The sequence below is a fragment of the Erinaceus europaeus genome, chromosome 17, assembly GCF_950295315.1.
Source record: "Erinaceus europaeus chromosome 17, mEriEur2.1, whole genome shotgun sequence".
Lineage (NCBI taxonomy): Eukaryota > Metazoa > Chordata > Mammalia > Eulipotyphla > Erinaceidae > Erinaceus > Erinaceus europaeus.
In genome coordinates this window covers 37,235,000-37,256,609 of record NC_080178.1, presented here as the reverse complement: position 1 = coordinate 37,256,609, position 21,610 = coordinate 37,235,000, and the positions used below count along the sequence as shown (strand labels likewise).

Genomic DNA, 21,610 nt, shown 5'->3' with positions numbered 1-21,610 from the left:
CCATATTATGCATGGGAGCCTATGTAACCTCTGCATCCCTGTAGGTCTGAGCTCTCATTCTGTGATCATGGCTAGGAACATCCCAGGTTGTATTAATTTCAGGACCCATCTTCCTTGAGTGGTAAATTATTTTGTCCAACCTCTCTTCTGCTAATGGGGCTGTCCCTATCATTGTTGATCCACATTGAGGGCAAGGTCCTGTAGGGGCCCACAAAGGGGTACATTATGTTGTTTCTGATGGAGATGACCAGTGACAGTGGAAAGAGGGATCTGTTAGATGCCTAGGGCCATCATTGTCATGTGGGAATCCCAGGATTCCCTGATTAGGGTCCTGGGTGATGGAGTGGCCTGGTAGTGATCAAAGAGCCATCACTGAAGTATGTCGGTCTCTTGTCTTTATCCAGTTTTTGTTGTCTTTACTTTGATATGGTTAACCTTGTAGTGATCGAAGGAAGTGAAATAGGAAGTAGGTGATGAGGGTATTTAGTAGAAACTATTTCATTAGGTACTTTATGGTGTCTTTTTTAGGTCTTTCTGCTTGCTTGATGCATCCAAGTCCACTCACTGTGCACTATGATACATTTTTGCTTTATATATATTTTGCTCTAATTTATGGATACATGTGTACATATGCCCTATCTCATGGGCCTTGGTCTATATCTAGGTTTTGAGGCTTTGTTAGGAAGTGCTCTACCCAGAATGGAATTAAGGAGTCCTATGAGCTAGGAAAGGTCTCACCAGAGTAATGAAACTAGAGGTTGGCATTCCATGTCTGATGTCTCTGGACACAATCTGAAGTGAAACATGCCGAGGTTGTACTGATTCAGTTGAGATCAGCAGATGCAGTACCAATTGGTATGTGTCGGTATGCTTCTAAAACCTCTTCTGTTTCATTTGGTTTAATCCCCCCTGCTTAACACTATTCTATTTACATAACCACTTCATTCTATTTACATAACCACTTCATTCTATTTATATAACCACTGTATTCTATTTACATAACCACTGTATTCTGTTTACATAACCACTGCATGGCATTGGTTTAATCCCCACTGGTTCATGATATCTTTTTGCTCTGCCCCCTCTCCTTGTCACACCCTGATCTTCCACCAGTCACTTTTCTCTCCACCCTCTCTATGTCACATCCTGTTCACACCCTACTTGGGAAGTATATATAAAGACAACATTGTTCGTTTTAGTTAGTTGGTAGTTGTTAGTTTAGCTTAGCTTGGTATAGATTGTGCTGCGTCCTGCATGAATAAAGAGATACTGTGTACAGCTCAACCATGAGTCCCTGGTCATCTGTTACCTGTCAGCCCGACAGGTATGAATTGAGAGAAGCATGCAGGAAAGCTAGCCTCACCCAAGAGGTGTCAGGATGGGAGAAACAAGGGTTTTATAGAGAGTGGGGAAAGTTTCTTCTGTCTTAAGGCTTAAGCAGACAATAGATAGTTATTGTATAACCAATTCATTTGGTAATTGGGTTAACTTTGAAAATCCCATTGTTAGGATTCACTTTACCATATGAGACCTCACCATAATTTATGTTCTTTAATGCTATTTACAAATAGTTGTATCTTATAAGGTGATGCTACCAGTTGCTTCTGTTCTTCCTGGTCTAAGCTTTTAGATTTAATATTTCAAAGAACAAATCATTATTAGAGATATATTAACAACTTAATCCCACTGTGAGATTTTAATCAGATTACCAATTTGAAGTCTTAAGTGTAACATATACTCAGAACTAAAGTCTATGCATAAGAAAGTTTGAGACATTCAATTTATTTCCCCCTCATATATTAATTAAATAGTCACTTGTGAAACTATAAGTTAATAGAATTGTATATCAACACCATTCCTTGTTTTTTTTTTTTTTTTTTTTTTTTTACCAGAGCATTGTTTAGCTCTGGCTTATGGTGGTGCAGGGGATTGAACCTGGGACTTTGGAGCCTCAGGCATGAGAGTCTATTTGCATAGCCATTATGCTATCTACCCTCTACCCTATCAACACCATTCCTTTGCCTGTTTCCCTTGTCTCCTCCCCCCCACCTCCACAGTGAAGTTGAAACATCTACCCTTACGCTAAACCAAGAGATTTTTTTCTTTGGCGCAATACTCCAAACTTAGTTTGATTCTGCTTTGAGTATCCCCTTCTATTCTTCTTTCACAACTTCTGTTTGTGAGTGGTATCATCACATAACCATCTTCATCTTGCTGACTTATCTCACTTAGCATAATTCCTTCTATCTCCAACAAAGATGAGTAGGAAAGGTGGATTTATTATTATTAATAGTAGTATTCCATGGTATATGTATACCACAATTTTCTTAGCCATTCATCTGTTGTTGAGCACTTAGTCTGCTTCCAGGTTTTAGCTATTATGAATTATGCTGCTATGAATATAGATGTACACATATCTTTTTGGTTGTGTGTTATGGAGTCTTTAGGATATATCCCTAGGAGAGGAATTTCTGGATCATATGGAAGGTCCATTTCTAGCCTAGTGAGGGTTCTCTAGACTGCTCTCCACAGGGGTTGGGTCTCTGCAGTGCAGAGAGTTCCTTTTTCACCACAACCTCTCCAGCTGTTGGGTTGCTCCCCCTGGCTTCTACTTAACCAAGCACTGGTATGCCTATATAGGGATTGGTTTGATCCCATTCAAAGTGGTCTATTTAAATCACTTTTACATTTACATAAAGCACCACATTCCCTCCAGGGCATTGGTGGTTTAGTGATAGAATTCTTGCCTGCTCCGACCCCTCTCCTTGTCATACCCTAATTTTCACCAGTCACTTTTCTCTCCACCCTCTCTGCGTCACATCCTGTTCCCACCCTACTGGGCTAGTATATTTATAAGGACAAGATTGTTTGTAGATTTTAGTTTAGCTTAGCTTGGTATAGATTGTGCTGTGTCCTGCATAAATAAAGAGATACTGTGTACAACCCAGCCATGAGTCCCGGGTCGTCTGTTACCCGCCCGTGAAGCCAGCCTGGCGAAAACAACATCCAGCATTTGTTGCTGCTGTCATTTTTGATGTATGACATTCTCATAAGTGGTCTCTCAACGTTGTCTTTATCTGTATTTGTCTGAAAATCAGTGACCTGGAGCAATTTTTCATGTGTTTGTTAGCCTTTTGGAACTCTTCTGCAGTGAGTATTCTGTTCATATCCTCTGCCCATGTTTGGATGGGATTTTGTTGTTGTTGTTGTTGCTAAGTTTGGTGAGCTCTTTGTATATTTTGGTTATTAGTCTCTTGTTTGATGGATGCCATGTGAAGATCTCCTATTCAGTGAGGGATCTCTTTGTTTGGATGATGGTTTTTTTGGCTGTGCAGAAGCTTTTCAATTTGATGAAGTCCCATAGGTTTGTCTTTGTTCCAGTCTTCGCTGCAGTTGGGTTTGTATCATCAAACTCTTGAGGTTTTGTTGGGAAAGTGTTCCACCAATGTTTTCCTCTAAGTATTTGATACGTTCTGGTCTAACATCCAGGGTCTTGATCCATTCAGAGTTGACTTTTTTTTTTTTTTTCTGGTAAGATACAGTGGTTCAGTTTCATTCTTCTCCAAGTTTCAACCTACTTTCCCCAGAACCATCTATTAAAGAGAGAATCCTTCCTCTATTTAATAATTTGGGCCCCTTTATAAAAAAAGAATTAGATGACCATAGGTGTGTAGGCTTATTTCTGGGCTTTCAGTTCTGTGTACCTATTTTTGTCCAATACCAGGCTGTTTTCATATCATGGCCTTATAATATAATTTTAGATCTGGGAGTGTGATGCTTCCATTTTTGTTTCTTTTCCTCAAGATTGTTTTGGAAATTCTAGGTGTTTTCAGGTTCCAGATAAATGTTTGTAATTTTTGTTTTAATCTCTTAAAGAAACTTGTTGTGTCTTTGATCAGTTTGCATTAGATGTCCATAGGTGTGGAGGCTTATTTCTGGGCTTTCAGTTCTGTTTCACTGATCTGTGTACCTATTTTTGACCACTACCAGGCTGTTTTGATTATCATGGCCTTATAATATAATCTTAGATTTGGTAGTGTGGTGCTTCCATTTCTGTTTCTTTTCCTCAAGATTGTTTTGGAAATTCTAGGTGTTTTCTGGTTCCAGATAAATGTTTGTAATTTTTGTTTTAATCTTGTAAAGAAACTTGTTGCAATTTTGATTGATTTGCATTAATTTTATATGGCTCTGAGTAGAATATTCATTTTGATTATATTAATTCTTCCAACCCATTTGCATGGGATATTTTTCCATTTATTTGTATCATTTGTCTGTTTCCTTGAATAAGAACTCATAATTTTCAGTATACCACAGCTGACCTGAAAAGTTTGCCCTCCCTCAGAATTTCCAGGTTCTAAGCAGCTGCTTTGCAGAGAGAAAGTGAGGAGATGTCCTCAAGCTGTCATCTTGTCTCTGCCCCATAATTCTATTTTAACCACTGTAGTTTCACCTTCTGAAAGTTATTTTACCTCCATGTGTGCTGTGTGTGTGTGTGTGTGTGTGTGTGTGTGTGTGTGCTTGTGTGTGATTTTGAGAATTCCTTGTTGTACTGGGAATTGGCTTATTTTAACAATAATAATATTCTGACTAATTTATAGGGGGTTTGGAAATTATCGTATTTTTTAATATTTATTTATTTATTCCCTTTTTGTTGCCCTTGTTTTTATTGTTGTAGTTATTATTGTTGTTTTTGTCGCTGTTGGATAGGACAGAGAGAAATGGAGAGAGGAGGAGAAGACAGAGAGGAGGCGAGAAAGACAGACACCTGCAGACCTACTTCACCACTTGTGAAGCATCTTCCCTGCTGGTGGGGAGCCAGGGGCTCAAACCGGTATCCTTAAGCTGGTCCTTGAGATTTGTGCCATGTGCGCTTAACCCATTACACTACCACCCGACTCCCGGGTTTTGAAAATTATTTGATGCCCTTTGGTAGTTTTAGCCATCTACTACTTAGGCAGATAAAATAGTGTCACTATAATGCAGGACTCAAGTTCTCAGTAACTGAAGCAACTATGAACTAGAGATCATCACAGTACTGTAAATGAACATGATTTAATAAAACCACACTATAGGATAAGTGTAGATTAACCATATATTCATTGTCACATTTATTGGGAAAATACAGAAACAGCTCTGCATCTACTCAAGCAGAAATCAGCATTGTCCTTCTGTAAGTGCCACAGACTAAGTGTATAATAGACTGACTTTTAGGAAATGGATGCTTATGTTAAATTAATTTTATGTCCAAATATTATAGCCTCAGAATTTGAATATTAGTAGAGAACCTAAAGACTTTTCTCGGATTTATTTATATGTAAGCAAAGAAAAGATCCTCCAGTAAATCTAGCACAAATGCCCGCCCACCCACACTGCGGCACAGGATGCACACAGGAATTCCCGGTTATTCTTCAAGTAGCCACTAAGGGGAGCTGGACTCTGGACCTCCTTCTGGTGTTGCCAAGACAACAGCAGGCACACAGCCTAGAGAGCTAAGTGCTGGCTAGAGCAATTGTCAGATTGCAGAGCACTAGCGTAGGCTCTGGAATTGAGTACAGCCTGGAAGCCTCAGACAAAGTCAGCCTACTGTTATTCTGCCTCCCTCTCGGACAGATTCCTAACCTTGGATCGCACAGAGTGAAAATGGTTCACCATTCAGGCTCAATTCAGTCCTTTAAACAGCAAAAAGGTCAGTTGGAATCCTGGTCTCCTCCCCTCCCTGCGGGTGTCACATCCCCATCTGCATGCCCTTGCAATTATGTGGGAAAATTCTTTGCAGGCTTAACTGATGCAGAGATGGGGGACTATGTGAAGTTAAAAAAAAAAAGTTCTTTTCTGTAGATGACTCTTTCCTCTGCATTAGAGATGAGTCTGATTTCTCAGCCTCCACAGGGCCCCTGGGAGAAGCTGAATTCGTCATTTCAGGGACTTGATCTAATATGTCTCTCCTAAAACTGTCCCAATGCATTGTAGTAACCAGTAATTTAGTAGGGGATATCTTGTCAATCGGAAAACACACAGAGATTTAACAACAAAAATATTGGACTACGTTTGCTCTAGACTATAGATCTGATAGCTTTTAAGAATGAATCTCCTATTTGAGATGTTTTTACAAGGTAAACCAAACAGATTTTTTGAGTTACAGACGTTGGCCTGTTGAAAGGGCTCTAAAACTTCATTGAATAACTTTATTGTTCATTGCCTGTGTCTTTTGTTTAATTCTGGGTTTCAAGTGTTTGCTTTTAGGTTGCACTTTGTCTAATCTATTTTAGTTTCTTCAAGCTTCTCATCGGATACAGTGATAACTGTATTTCTTTTTTTGTCTACTAGCAATTTTATAGTGACTTACAAAATTATAAGATAATAAGGATATAGTTCTACACTAGCCCCATGACCAAAGTTCTGTGCCCTCACCCCACCTCCAGTGATAACCACCGTAGTTCTGACTGTACTTTCAATTGTTTATTTTTTTACATTTAAGGTGTGTGTTACTCATTTTGTATGAAATTTTTAGAGCATGTTTATTTGAGACATTATTTCAAGTTTTCTTAAATCTGTTAAAGTATTAAACAGCAAATTGTCATTTTCTTGAATTAATGGCTGTGGTCATTAAGTGGATTACCAAATTTGACCATGTGGCAATTAAAATGTGTGAATTTGGTAATGCTAGTTTGTTCATTCCAATACAATTAAATTCTTTTTTAGTCTTTCTGCCCCCCTCCATGGCATTCATATTTATTTTTCTAACGGTTATTTCAGTGCAAATATTTGAATTCTTTAGGCAAAACCTGAATGGATAGTTAAGGAATAGGGATTTTGAACAAAGCAAAATATTGTACTGAGATCCACATTTTTACACTCTGTTCATGTTCACATTCTCTAGACTCTCAACAATGTTAAAATTGGAACTAGGGAGAGAGTGACAGAGTGGGTAGTTAGTATACAATTGCACTTCAAATCTAAATATTCTAAATGCAATTCAAATATGTAAGAAGTTGTGCTTTTTAAAATAAGTATTATAACACACCCAGACTTTAAAATATTATAAAGATTTTTCTAAAAACTCTATACAATTAATGTCTTTCTGTACATGGTGATGGGTGACTTATTTCTTGGACATGAAACCTTAAAATGACCCTAACTCAACATTTTATGTATAGATATATATTTAACAAATATATATATATATATATATATATATATATATATGTGTGTTAAAGAAACATTTATTATCTCAAATATTTGTTGGATAGAGACAGTCAGAAATTGAGAGCGAAGGGGGTGATAGAGAGAGAGACAGATACCTATAGCACTGCTTTGCCACCCTGCAGGTGGGGACTGGGGATATTTTGTGTTTTTTAAATCAAATATTTTCCAGCTATAAGATCAACTGTCATTTTTCAAAGTGAGTGATAAAAATTATTCCTCTTAAAAATTGGGTGGGGTAGATAACATTATGGTTATGTGAATAGGCCCTCATGTTTGAGACTCTAATGTCCCAGGTTCAATCTCCAGCACCACTATAAGTGAGAGCTGAGCAGTGCTCTGATTAAAATAAATAAATATGGTAAAAATATCAAATAAATTAATGCTCATATGATACATTTATTTTTTTAAGTTTTTAAATTATGTTTCAGCACAAATGGGTATATTAATGAATAAAAATGTGGAGAGGAGGAGGCATAGGAAGGAAGCAGCGCTAAAGTACTTCTAGTTAAAAAAAACTTTTTAACCTGCAGAGGAGTCAATTCACAAGCGGTGAAGCAGATCTGGAGGTGTTTATCTTTCTCTTCCCCTCTCTGTTTTCCCCTCCTGTCTTCATTTCTCTCTGTCCTATCCAACAACGATAACATCAGTAAAACAATAATAAAACAACAAGGGCAACAAAAAGGGAATAAATAAATAAATATTTTAAAATGCTTCTTTGTTGGTATGCTTCTAGTTCTGCTTCTGGGATCCCTTCTGTTACATTGCTTGATGTTGTGGTCTATTTACATGGTCATTCTGTTACATTGGTTTGGTCTCACTCCCCCTGCCTCTGGGAGATTTTGGTTTAGTCCTTGCCTTTTCCCGCTTCTTGCTTCTCCCCGCCCCCTATCCTATGTACTTCCTTGTTTCCTGACGCTGCTGCTGGAGGAGAAGGATGCAGGAAAAAATGGGGTTGTGATTAGATTAGATTAGTTTTTTGAAGAGTTCGCTAGTGAATAAAGAAATACTGTTTTTCTGCTCAGCCATGTGTCCCTGGTTGTCTGTCTCCCACTGCAAAGCTAGCTTGGCATACTGGCGCCCTGAACTTTGACCAACACTTCTTAAAACAGAAAGGGCATTTGAAAAAAAGACACTACAATGAGGATTAGCAACTATAATAATAGAAAAATAACAAAATAATATTCCAGATTTTTTAAATCGATGAGACAGAGGCAAAATAATTAGAGGTGCTTTGCTATTTAACATTCACCTGAAAACAGAAATACTGCAACCCAGACCACTATAGCAATTTTTTTTCAGCTTCTCTTCTGAAGAGCTAGTGGCAATGTGAACAATAATATTACTTCCCAAGCCAAATATAGAGGGAACCCCTTTTTTAAAAAAAATTATAAAAAGGAAACATTGACAAAACCATAGATAAGAGGAGTACAACTCTACACAATTCCCAGCACCAGAACTCAGTATCCCATCCCCTCCCCTCATAGATTTCCTGTTCTTTAACCCTCTGGGAATATGGTCCCAGGGTCAGTATGGGGTGTAGAAGGTGGAAGGTCTGGCTTCTGTAATTGCTTCACTGCTGAACATGAGTGTTGGTAGGTTGATCCATACTCCCAGCCTGTTTCTCTCTTTCCCTAGTGGGGTAGGGGTCTGAGGAAGCAGGGTTCCAGGACATATTGGTGGGGTCATCTGCCCAGGGAAATCCGGTTGGCATCATAGTAGCATCTGGAACTTGGTGGCTGAAAAAAGAGTTTATATATAAAGCCAAACCAACTGTTGACTAACCATGAACCTAAAGGTTGTAATATTGTAGAAGAAGATTTGGCGTCTCCATATTGAAGATAGCTAGTAGGCCTATTTTAATTATATTCTAAAGGACCCCTGACCATATTAGTTTTTTCCTGAGTCTGACTTCTGATATGCAGGTGGAACTATGTTGTTCTCTGGGGAGATGATGTGATGCTGTAAAAGAGCTAGAAAGCTGGATCCCAAATATGGGAAAAGTATATAAATATTGTTGACTGAAAACTATTTATTTGATCCGGGGCCCATATTCAGTTTAGGAACCTATGTAACCTCTACATCCCTGTAGGCATTAGCTCACATTTTGTGGTCATGAGTAGGAACGTTCCAAGCTACCACAATTTCAGGACCCAATTTGAGACCACTGTTAACATTCAGTCTGATTACACGTTTGAAGTCTTAAGTGCTTAGATTGAAGGAACATATACTCAGCATTAAGGTTTGAGACATTTAATCTGTTTTTCCCCTTATATTAATTAAATAGTGATTAATGAGACTACAAGTTAATAGGAGTATACATCAACACCATTCCCACCATCAAAGGTTTGTGTCTCCCCTTCTTCCCTCCACCCCAGTGAAGCTGAACATCTACTATCTCCCTCCACCCAGAGATTTTTACTGTGGTGCAATACTTCAAACTCGGTCAGATCACTTTGAGTTTTGCTTTCTGTTTGTTCTTCTTTCTCAACGTTTGTTTATGAATGGGATCATCCCATCCTCATCTTTGTCTGTCTGACTTAGCTCACTTAACATAATTCCTATTAGCTCCATCCAAGATGGGTCAGAGAAGGTTGCTGTGTAGTATTCCATGGTGTAAATATACCACAACTTTCTCAGCCATTAATTTGTTGTTGGGCACCTGGTCTGCTTGAAGGTGTTAGCTATTATGAATTGTGCTGCAATGAACATAGGTGTACACATATGTTTTTGGTTGTGTGTTATGGAGTCCTTAGGATATATCCCTAGAAGAGGAATTTCTTGGTCATATGGAAGGTCCATTTCTAGCCTAGTGAGGGTTCTCTAGACTGCTCTCCACAGGGGTTGGGTCAATTTAAATCTCCACCAGCAATGCAGAGGTTTCCTTTGTCCCCATAACCTCCCCAGCATTTGTTGCTGCTGTCATTTTTAATGTATGACATTCTCACAGGTGGTATCTAAATGTTTTCTTTATTTGCATTTTTCTGACAATCAGTGACCTGGAGCAAATTTTCATCTGTTTGTTAGCCTTTTGTAACTCTTCTATAGTGAATATTCTGTTCATATCCTCTTCCCATGTTTGGATGGAGTAATTTGCTTTTCTGTTGCTAAGTTTGGTGAGCTCTTTATAATTTGGTTATTAGTATCTAGTTTGATGAATGACATGTGAAAATATTCTCTCATTCTGTGAGGGGTCTCTTTGTTTGGATGATGGTTTCTTTGGCTGTGCAGAAGCTTTTCAATTTGATGAAGTCCCATAGGTTTGTCTTTGTTTTAGTCTTCACTGTAGTTGGGTTTGTATCGTCGAAGATGTCCCTGAGGTTTTATTGGGAAAGTGTTTCACCAATGTTTTCCTCTAAGAATTTAATAGTTACTGGTCTAACATCCAGGTCCTTCATCCATTTGGAGTTGACTTTTGTTTCTGTTGACATAAAGTGGTTCAGTTTCATTCTTCTGCAAGTTTCAACCTACTTTTCCCAGAACCATTTGTTGAATAGAGCCCCCTTCCTCCACTTAATACTTTGGGCCCCCTTATCAAAGATTAGATATCCGTAGGTGTGGGGTTCAGCTCTGGGATTTCAAATCTGTTCCACTGGTCTGTGTACCTATTTTTTAAAAAATATTTATTTATTTTCTTTTGTTGCCCTTGTTTTATTGTTGTAGTTATTATTGTTATTGATGTTGTCCTTGCTGAATAGGACAGAGAGAAATGGAGAGAGGAAGGGAAGACAGAGAAGGAGAGAGAAAGATAGACACCCGCAGACTTGCTTCACTCTCTGTGAAGCGACTCCCCTGCATGCGGGTAGCCGGGTGCTTGAACCAGGATCCTTATGCCAGTTCTTGAGCTTTGTGCCATGTGCACTTAACCTGCTGTGCTACTGCCCAAGTCCCATGTGTGTGTGTACCTATTTTTGTCCAGTACCAGGATGTTTTGATTATGATGGCCTTATAATATAGTTTGAGATCTGGGAGTGTGATGCCTCCATTTCTGTTTCTTTTCCTCAACATAGTTTTGGTGATTCTAGGTGTTTTCTGGTTCCAGATAAATGATTGTGATTTTTCTTTATTCTTTTAAAGAAGCTTTGGTGGGACTTAGATGGGTATCCCATTAAATCTGAATATGGATCTGGGGAGGATATTCATTTTTATAATATTAATTCTTCCAGCCATGGGAATGTGATGTCTTTCCATTTCTTGGTATCATTTTTTATTTCTTTAAATAGTTACTCATAGTTTTCAGTATAGAAGTCTTTCACTTCTTAGGTCAGGTTTATTCCTAGATATATATTTTTAAATTTTTGTTGCAACTGTGAATGGGAATGAATTCTTGATCTCCTCTTCAGATTTAGTGTTTGCATAAAGAAATGCCTCTGATTTTGGTAGCTTTCTGCTGGATTCTTTAGGTTTTTCTATGTATACTATCATATCATCTGCAAATAGTGACAGTTTGACTTCTTCCCTTCCAGCATGTATTCCTTTGATTCCTTTCTCTTGTCTGGTTGCTATGAAAGAACTTCCAATACTATGTTGAAGAGTAATGGTGATTATGGACAGCCCTCTCTAGTCCCCGATTTGAGCGAGAATGCTTTCGACTTTTGTCTGTTGAGTATGATGTTGACTGTGAGCTTGTTCTATATGGACTACCCTATCTTGAGTAATTTCCATCTATTCCAATTTTTGTAGTGTTTTGAGCATGAAAAGCATTTTGTATTTTGTCAAAAGCTTTCTCTCCATCTGTCTTGGCAATCATGTGGTCTTTGGTCTTCTTTTTATTGATGTGGTGAATGGCATTTATTGATTTAGCTATCCAGAAAAGTCTTTGTCGTAAATCTTTAAAATTTGGCTCTCACTTGAAAAACAAACATACTATTTAAACTCTACAGTAGACAAGTAGGTTTTCATATGTATTTACATATATATATATATATATATATATATATATATATATATGTCATATACAGTATGGTAGTATTCAATACCTGATTTTGATTCCTTCAGTTTTCAGTCCTCTTTAACAAATAGTAAATATGCTAGAAAAGTTTTCTGTAGAAGTACTACATGTACAACCAAATTTATCCATTAATTTAGCCTCGAGACTTCAGTTTTTTGGTCCTGTGCTTTAATCCTGCCTTACATGATTTTTTTGTCTTATAACCTCAGTTATCACTTCCATGAGGTAAGATATATATATATATATATATATATATATATATATATGATAAGATATACATATATCTTACAAAGCTGCATTGTATTAGTAGTTTACACATAATTAACTTAAAATTTAGCTAATAGTAAATATAACTTAACATTTCTCCCAGGCTCATCCTTCTTATTTTGATTCTTTAGAAGTTAAAACATTCATTGGCTTCTTTATAATTTTTGTTTTGAGTTCTTATTTTTCTTTTGCTTCACACAGTTCTATAACTTTTTTGTTTTTTTTAAATTTTCTCTGTTGCTCTTGTTTTTCATTATTGTTATAATTATTATTGTTGTTGTTATTGATGTTGTCTTTGTTAGATAGGACAGAGAGAAATGGAGAGAGGAGGGGAAGACAGAGAGGGGGAGAGAAAGATAGACACCTGCAGACCTGCTTCACCACCTGTGAAGCAATTCCCCTGTAGGTGGGGAGCCAGGGGCTCTAACCGGGATCCTTTTGCGGGTCCTTGCGCTTAACCCACTGTGCCACCACCCGACATCCAGTTCTATCACTTTTTAATTTGTCTTGAGAAGAACTGAACATTATTTCACCTATAGTGGTGGTTTTTTTTTTTTTTTTTTTTTTTTTTTGCCTCTAGGGTTACCTCTGGAGCTCAGTGCCCACACTATGAATCCACTGCTCCTGGTGGGATATATATATATATATATATAGGCCAGAGAGAAATTGAAAAAGGAGGAGGAGGTAGAGAGTGAGAGAAAATGATAAACATCTGCTGACCTGCTTCACCACTTGTGAAGCAACTCCCTACTAGGGGAACTAGGGGCTTCAACCAGGATCCTTAGACTGGTCCTTGCTTTTCACCTTGTATGCTTAACCCAGCACTCTAAATGTAGTTAACTCTAGTGGTCTTGATTTACAATCACAAGTTACCCAACTCATATGCCTATTACTAAGAAAAACTTCCAAAAGTACTACCACAGAATCAGTTCATTTATTCAGTTTTTCATAATTTGAAAATCCAAACACAGGGGGGCTGGTTGGTGGTGCACCAGGTAGAGTGCACATGTTGCAATGGGCAAGGCCCTAGTTTGGAACCCCCACTCCTCACCTTCAGGGGGAAAGCTTAGCAAGTGGTGAAGCAGGGCTGCCAGGTGTCTTTCTTTCTTTCCCTTTCTCTCTCTCAATTCCTTGCCTCTTGGTTCCTGGTTATCTCTAACCAATAAATTAATAAATATAATTAAAAAGATTAAAAAAAGAAAACATTAAAAAATCCAAACACAAAAATATTATCTTCATTTCCCCCCATTCACTCTTTATTTAATAAGTTCTTGCTGTAATGACAGATATTGTTCTTAGTGATGCTACTGTAAAGAAGAATTTAATTCCTGAAGCTACTACTTCCTTTTTAGAGACTATTTTTCAGAGAACTTTGGATTGATAGGAAGTCTTTGAGATTTGCTAAAAACAACCTTTATATAAGTTATAGGTAACTATATTTTCTGTGGCGATATTGGCATTTTGTTTTTTCTTGGTGCTATTTAAATCACTTTTCTGAAGAATACATTTACAAATGTTTTTGAATTTTTAAATCTTTACTTACATTCTCACTTGTGTTCATAATTCTGAGGCTGGGATATGCAGTTTTTTTCTGAAGTTCTCTGGGTATTCTGGAGTGCATTATACTTACAGATGAGAGTGTATGTTTGTCTTTGCCTTGGCACATATTGAAGGAACACATTAGATGACAAATCAGCAGTGATTTCTGGTGAAAATCTAACAGTGCTTCCCATCTCAGTTTGTTTCATTTGATGTAGGATGGGCTCATGTGTCACACAAGAGTGGGTGAGAAGAAGACAATGTTAGTACTGGATCCTGGTTGCTGTTATTTACCAATATAGTTAGCAGGACTTTGAAGGAAACCATAGGTCATATCAAACACAGCCTGTTCTAGAAGACTTGGGCATAATAAAATTAGCTAAAGCTATTATGTGATTCATTATTATAGTAAGGGACACTTGGTTAAACATGAATAGGGTACTTCTAATATTTCCACAGAATTATACAGTTCTTACTCAAACAGATGGTTTAATAATAAGACTGCTTTTTTGTTTTCATTTATATGGGGATTTGCAGCTCTGAAATGATTTAATTTTCCTTCATTCAAAGTAATTCACTACCACAGGTGCTCAGCAGTTCAATCTTTTAACATCATTCTGCTTTGTGTTTTCTTCCTACATCATGATACCTATGTGGGACAGTTTTGGGGAAAATATCTAATTTGAGAATCTCTGAAATTCTCTATATAAGTCATATTTCCTTCCCATTAGAATCCTTATGATCTAGAACCTTTCTACAAAATTAATGGTGGTTAAGCATACAACAACAAAAATGGAACCAATATATTGAGATAAATGTATATTAGCTATACTTGATACACTGGCAGGTTTTTTTTTCTTTTTAATTTTTTTATATTTATTTTCCCTTTTGTTACCCTTGTTTTTTTATTGTTGCTGTAGTTATTATTGTTGTTATTGATGTCATCATTGTCAGATAAGATAGAGAAATAGAGAGAGGAGGGGAAGACGGGAGGGGGAGAGAAAGAAACACACCTGCAGACTTGCTTCACCGCCTGTGAAGCGACGCCCCTGCAGATGGGGAGCCAGGGGATCGAACTGGGATAGTTATGCTGGTCCTTGATCTTCGCGCCATGTGTGCTTAACCCACTGCGCTACCGCCCGATTCCCGATACACTGGCAGTTTTTTACTTGCAGCAGAGGAGAAAAGTCATTGTCACGTAACAAAATAATTTTCAGTTACATGGGAAAAAGCTTTGTGGAGATATTTTAGAATAGAAAATTACACTTTGTTTGACAAGTATGAAATAATAACGTAGATCAGTGGAGAGGATGGACTGTCTAATTTAATTTAGAAACTCTGAGAACTTCTGCTTTGTCCTTAATTTTTATCCTTCTAGTTCTTTCCTTCCACAGAAAATTTCCCAGATACATAAAAATCTATTTCTCTAATGGTACTGTCCCAATAAAATAAGGTCTAAAGTGAGAAGAATTCCCAGGTTTTCAGTACCCCCCCCAAAAAAATCATGTTTGTACTCATATTTTTAAGCAACACACATAGCAAAAATATTTCAGAGAAATTGCTGAATTCCATTAAAATATGGACAGTGATGTGTTTAAAAGATATATTTATGGTGCTAGCAAATGGCAACCAGGTTGAGCACACACATCACCATGCACAAAGGCCTGTTTTCAAGCCTTAGCTCTCCACTTGCAGAAGGATGCCTCATAAGTGGTGAAGCATGTCTGCAAGTGTCTATCTTTTCCTTCCCCTCCCTGTCTCCCTCTTCCCTCTCAATTTTTGTCTACCCTATAAAATAAAATGGACAGAAAAAGAAAGAAAAAACTGTCACCTGGAGTAGTGGATTCATAGTGCTGGCACTAAGCACCAGCAATAGCCTTAGTGGTAATTAAAAAAAACAAAACAAAAACAAGATATATTTATTTGTGAGAGAAACACATAGAACTAAAGCATCACTCTGACATACTCAGTGCTGGAAACTAAACTTGAGAAAATATGCATCCAGGTCCTATGCTCTACTACTGAGACACATGCTCAACTGAAAATAATGACATCTAAGATATTGCTATTAACAAAAATAGTACACATATCTTCTCTTAATGAGTATAAATTTAAAAGATTTTTTACATTAATTATAATGTTAAACATGGCTATTTCAAAGCAATCTAAAAGTTCAGTTATCCAAAGTATCACTTTTTTTTTTTGTAAGTTTTTATTTTTTAACCAGAGCACTGCTCAGCTCTGGCTTATGGTGGTATAGGGGACTGAACCTGGGACTTGAGAGCCTCAGGCATGAAAGTCTCTTTGCATAACCATTATGCTAAACCCCAACCAACAAAGTATCACGTTTTATATTTATTTATTTATTTATTTATTTACTCCCTTTTATTGCCCTCGTTGTTATATTGTTATAGTTATTGTTATTATTTATGTTATTGTTGTTAGGTAGGACAGAGATAAATAGAGAGAGGAGGGGAATACAGAGAGGAGGAGAGAAAGATAAGACACCTGCAGACCTGCTTCACTGCTTGTGAAGTGACTCCCCTGCAGGTGGGGAGCCAGAGACTTGAACCAGGACCCTTACACCAGTCCTTGCGCTTCATGCCACATGCACTTAACCCACTGTGCTACCACCCGACTCTCCAAAGTACCACATATATTAAGGGCTCTGGAAAACTAAAGTTTACATCTGTACTGAGAATTCGCCACTGTACTTCATACATGGTTGTCACTGGGGGAAAAAAAATCGAAGGACTCATGATTACATAAAAACAGATGTCAAAAGAGGTCAGAATACATAAGAAAATACAGAAGAATACAATTTTCTCATATTATTTTAGTATTTTATAATTTACAAAACAGTAAGCTTTACATATTAATGTATAGTTTAATTAGAAAATAAATTTTTATATTTATAAATCAATGTAAATATTAGTGTAAATTTTCACTATCTGATGAAAAGAACTTTAACTCAAAGATACTTGTACATAAATCCTGTCGCTACCTCTGTAACATTAAGCATTTAAATTTTCTAAGTTATATTCTCTTTATCCAAAAATTTTGGATGAGAACTGCTACTTCTCTGAACTATAATGAATAACAAGTATTAATAACAGCAACAAAAACAAATTAATATTGTATAAGTTCAACTAGTGCTCTCTGTGCCAATGCTTAAAAGCAACCTGAATGATTTTGCCCTCATTGAAACTTTTGTAATTAGATGTTATTTTTCTAATTTCAAAAAGTGAGGAGATACTGGGTCATATTAAATTATATGCACTGTCAAGTTAATTCAATGACTGGTAAAGTTAGAACCTAAACAAAACCTTCCTTGACACTAAAATTTACCTCTCTTAGTATTCTACATTCTTTAAAAAAATTTTAAAAAATATTTATTTATTTTCCCTTTTGTTGCCCTTGTTGTTTAACATTGCTGTGGTTATTGATGTCGTTGTTGTTGGATAGGACAGACAGAAATGGAGAGAGGAGGGGAAGATAGAGAGGGGGAGAGAAAGACAGACACCTGCAGACCTGCTTCACTGCTTGTGAAGTGACTCCCTTACAGGTGGGGAGCCAGGCTCAAACCGGGATCCTTACACTGGCCCTTGAGCTTTGTATCATGTGCGCTTAACCTGCTGCACCACCGCCTAAATCCCCTCTACATTCTTTTTTTTAAAAGTGTAACTTTTTATAAATAAATAAATAAAGACCTGCAGAGCCACTTGACTTCAATCTGACTTCTGTCACTATTGGAAATGTGTATCCTTTCCTTTCCTTCTTGTCTACAAAAATTTAATCTGGAATTTTCTTTTATATCCTAGACCAAGCATGGATCACTTCATTGTACTTTCTGTGGACTTAGCCACCTTGTGTACAAAACAGAAAATTTAAACATAATGATTATCATGTTCCTTTCTGATTCTACAGTTCATCAGAGATTACAGAAGTGTGAAATTATATTCTAAAACTGGCAGTGAATCAGTACAATCATCTGGTTTTCCCTTCAGTTATTTCCATTCTTTTAAAATTGCTTTACAAAATAGCAATTAATTTAAATTTTGTATAGTTTCAATCCAATAGATATGTATAGTGCTTGGTCCCACTGCAGGACCCAGGTCCACCAAAACATGAAAGTTTTGGACTTGCATCACAACCTCATTATGAGTGAGACACAACTGACTATGAAGGAAAGGGTAAATACATTTGCAAATGCACTGTATTCATTATGGTTCATTTTTTTATCACTATTTTTCTCAAAAGTTACTAGGCTGAACAAAAGACATCTCCTAAAAATAGTTTTATCTTTGACTTTGGAGTACTATTAATAATTCAGTGGAGAGAGTTGCTAATTTTCAGAAACATTCACAAAATCTAAATTATACATTTTTTTCTATCACCCATTAGTATCTTGCTTCACCAGTTTATTCTATCTTCCTCAGCTCAGAGCTTTCAACTACTGTATTTCCCAAATTTTAAGATCTAAATAAAATATTAAGAATTCTTATTAAAATGCAAATTCTTCAGCTCCCTTAGATTTAAAGAATATTATATTGAGGGGAGGAAACTAGAAGTCTGAGTTCTTTACTAACTTGCATCCCATGTGATTCTTATAATGGAGTCTATCTGAGAAATGTGTCTGTTTCTCAGTATAATAATGATAATAATAATAAAAAACAGAGATAAATAAGTATTTAATGAAAAAGCATATTTGAACAGATTATAGTAAGTTGCTACAGATACTTTCAGTTATGAGTAAAGACAAATTATACAGATTCTAAATGTCTGTATGTATGGTAATAGTACTTTGAAAAAGAAAAGTCTAGCATGTCTCTAATTTAACTCTTGTTCTTCCTTACTAAGGTTTGATGAAAATCACAAATGGGAGTTGTTATCTTGTCTCATTTATTAGACAATTCAATATATGAGTTATACAAAGTCTTCAGTCTTCTATCATTACCCTTGTAAATACGCCAATGATGCCAATTCTTTATAATTTCTCTAGAAATGTGTGTTTAATTTCTTTTATGTACAACTTTTTTTTTTCAAGGAGGGGCTTTGGTGAACACTTTCTAATAGTGAAATATTTCTGGATGGATTATTTTCAAAGGTATAAAACATATAGCAGAAATTTGAAGTTCTTTATTTATATGTAGAGAAGATGTTTGTACTGTCACAACCCAAAGTCACTGCAGAAGTGACAGTATGTGAAATAAAAAACAGAAATATGGAGTCACATTTTTTTTGTATACCAAGATTTGACATGAATGTTCATGAATGGACAAGCTAATTTCAGTGGGCTTTAATTTCCTTGCTTATGGAAATAGAATAATAAGTGCTATTATTAAGAGCTTATTCTTGTCAGACAACCATTTAATGTATCTGCTTGTAGGAACCTTCTTAATCTCTATAAAGCTATAATTCCATTAATTTCATGGATGAGGCAATTGAAAGACAGAAAAGTTAAACAAATTTTGAAGGCCACATAATTAGGATTTAGCAATTTGACAAATAAAAATGTCATCATGATTAGCAATCTCATATGAATAGCTTCTCCTGCAGGAATGCAGTGGCTTCTGAACATGGTAAAGTTCTTACAGAACATTTATATCTTACTATCCTTACTCAATGTTCTTACAGAATATTAATATCTTACTATCCTTACTCAAAATCAGAGCAGTTAGGTTTTGTTCCCAAATTAGCATAGAGCTTTTAGTGTTTATTTACATAACATTTACTACACATTTGTTGCCATAGTAATGAGGTTCCACATCTCCTCAAAATGGATGGTTAGCACATCTCCCCCTCCAGTAATTATCTTCTTCCACCAGAAGGCATCCCCAGCCTAGCCCCTTGCCACTGAGTTTCCAGAATTGCTGTGAGACCACAGCACATAAACCTTAAAGGTTTGTTCTGTAGTATTTCTTATTTTGTCTGAAATTACCTTGAGTACAGTGTGAAAATATTAACAGACTAAAAATAAAGAAAAATGACTTAGATGTCTTATCAGTTCTAAGCAGCCTAGATTTAAATGATGCAGGAGTTTGGCGGTAGCGCAAAGTTATAGGCGGCGCAAAGTGCAAGGACAGGAGGAAGCATCCGGGTATGACATAAACTTACCTTCCCAGTTTTTACAACTTTTTCTGACTTTAAAATCTGCTAAATGTTTCAGTACAATTTATATTTGAGACATAAATAAAAACATAGGTCAGGTAAAAAAATCTTTTTTGCAGTTCTATAGTTAGACTTATTTTGATTAATTATATAGTCATATATATATATCTGTTTTAATTCGAATAACCAAATATAATCTACTTATCTATTTAATTTCCAAATTTACAGGTGATTTTTTATTATTTATGACTTAGTATGTTCAGGAAATAATAAAGTAATATTTTACATAGAATAAGAGAATGGAAAGAGGAAAGTAATAGTCACTTTATTCTATTAGGACTAAAATTATATCGACATTTCTTTTCATCTTATTTTGTATCTATTATAATATGAAACGAAATATATTTAAGATGTCAGTCACTGAAAGTAGACCAGAATTAGAGATGAAACTGAAATTCAGATTTCCCAAGAAAAAATGTTGTCTTTCAATATTCTGCCTTCTTAGAGCCACTAAGATTTTGAATTATGCTGTTTCCCACACATTGCTCTAAGATGAGTGAGTTGGTGGTATGCATCACATTGAGCAGCTTGCAGTGAGTCATATTTCTTCACCAGATGTGAAGAAATCACCCACTCAGAGGCAACTATACCTATTTAAACAATATTACTCTAAAAATTAAACCATAACTAGTAGGTACTTTAGTGTATATACACAGTTCATAGAAATTTCTGTTTTGCAAAATGTATTTGTAATGATCTAAAAAAATCACTATTAGTATAACTGATCAAAATTTATATATATGGTACCCTATATAAATATATTTAACATTATTCTTTTTTAAAGTTTTTATTGGTGATTCAATATTTATTTATAAAATTACATGTCAACAGGGGTATAATTCCACACAGTTCCCACCACCAGAGTTCTGAATCCCAAATCTTTCCATTGCAAATCACTGCCATTCTCCCAAGGTGGCAAATGTGGGTTAACTTTCATCTCTTTAACTATCTGTCTACATTTGTATATAATTGCCCCCTTTTTCTTTCCGGTCCAATCCTCTCTTCCCCTATAAGTCATGTATAACCCTATTACTATATCTAAACATCTCTTCCCTTTTCCTCCTTCTCTGTCTATCTCTGGGACCTGTTGGAGCTGGAATTCAGCGTCCTCATATCCTCTTCCTTCTATCAATTCTCCACTGGGAGTATGAATAAAAGTTGTCTTTGGGGTCCTCTCACATATGAATGAAATAATAAAAAATCCACAGAAAATTAAACCACATACACAACATCAAAGGCAAAGATTGATCAAACCAGAGAGGGGAAGAAAGAAAAGGGGAAAAACAAAAACACAAACACAAACCAAAAAACAAACCTAAAACAAAACAACAAAACCAAACCAAAAACCTTTCACAAAAGAGAACCAAATCAACCACCACTCAATACAATGACTACAACAAAAGTAAAAGGAAAGATTGATCAAACCAGAAAGGAAGAAAGAAAGAGAGAGAGAGAGAGAGAAAGAGAAAGGTGGGAGGG

General features: G+C 36.2%; 1 protein-coding gene across 1 annotated transcript in view; it reads left to right on the top strand.

Moving 5' to 3' along the window:
• Nucleotides 1-5,517: 5,517 nt before the first annotated feature.
• The window catches only part of ANO3 (anoctamin 3), a 361,962-nt gene continuing 345,869 nt past the window's right edge, over nt 5,518-21,610 (top strand). The window contains exon 1 of the mRNA XM_060176666.1: nt 5,518-5,686. Within this exon, the coding sequence (XP_060032649.1) occupies nt 5,641-5,686 (46 nt within the window). The 5' untranslated portion in view covers nt 5,518-5,640. The remainder of the gene's footprint in view (nt 5,687-21,610) is intronic.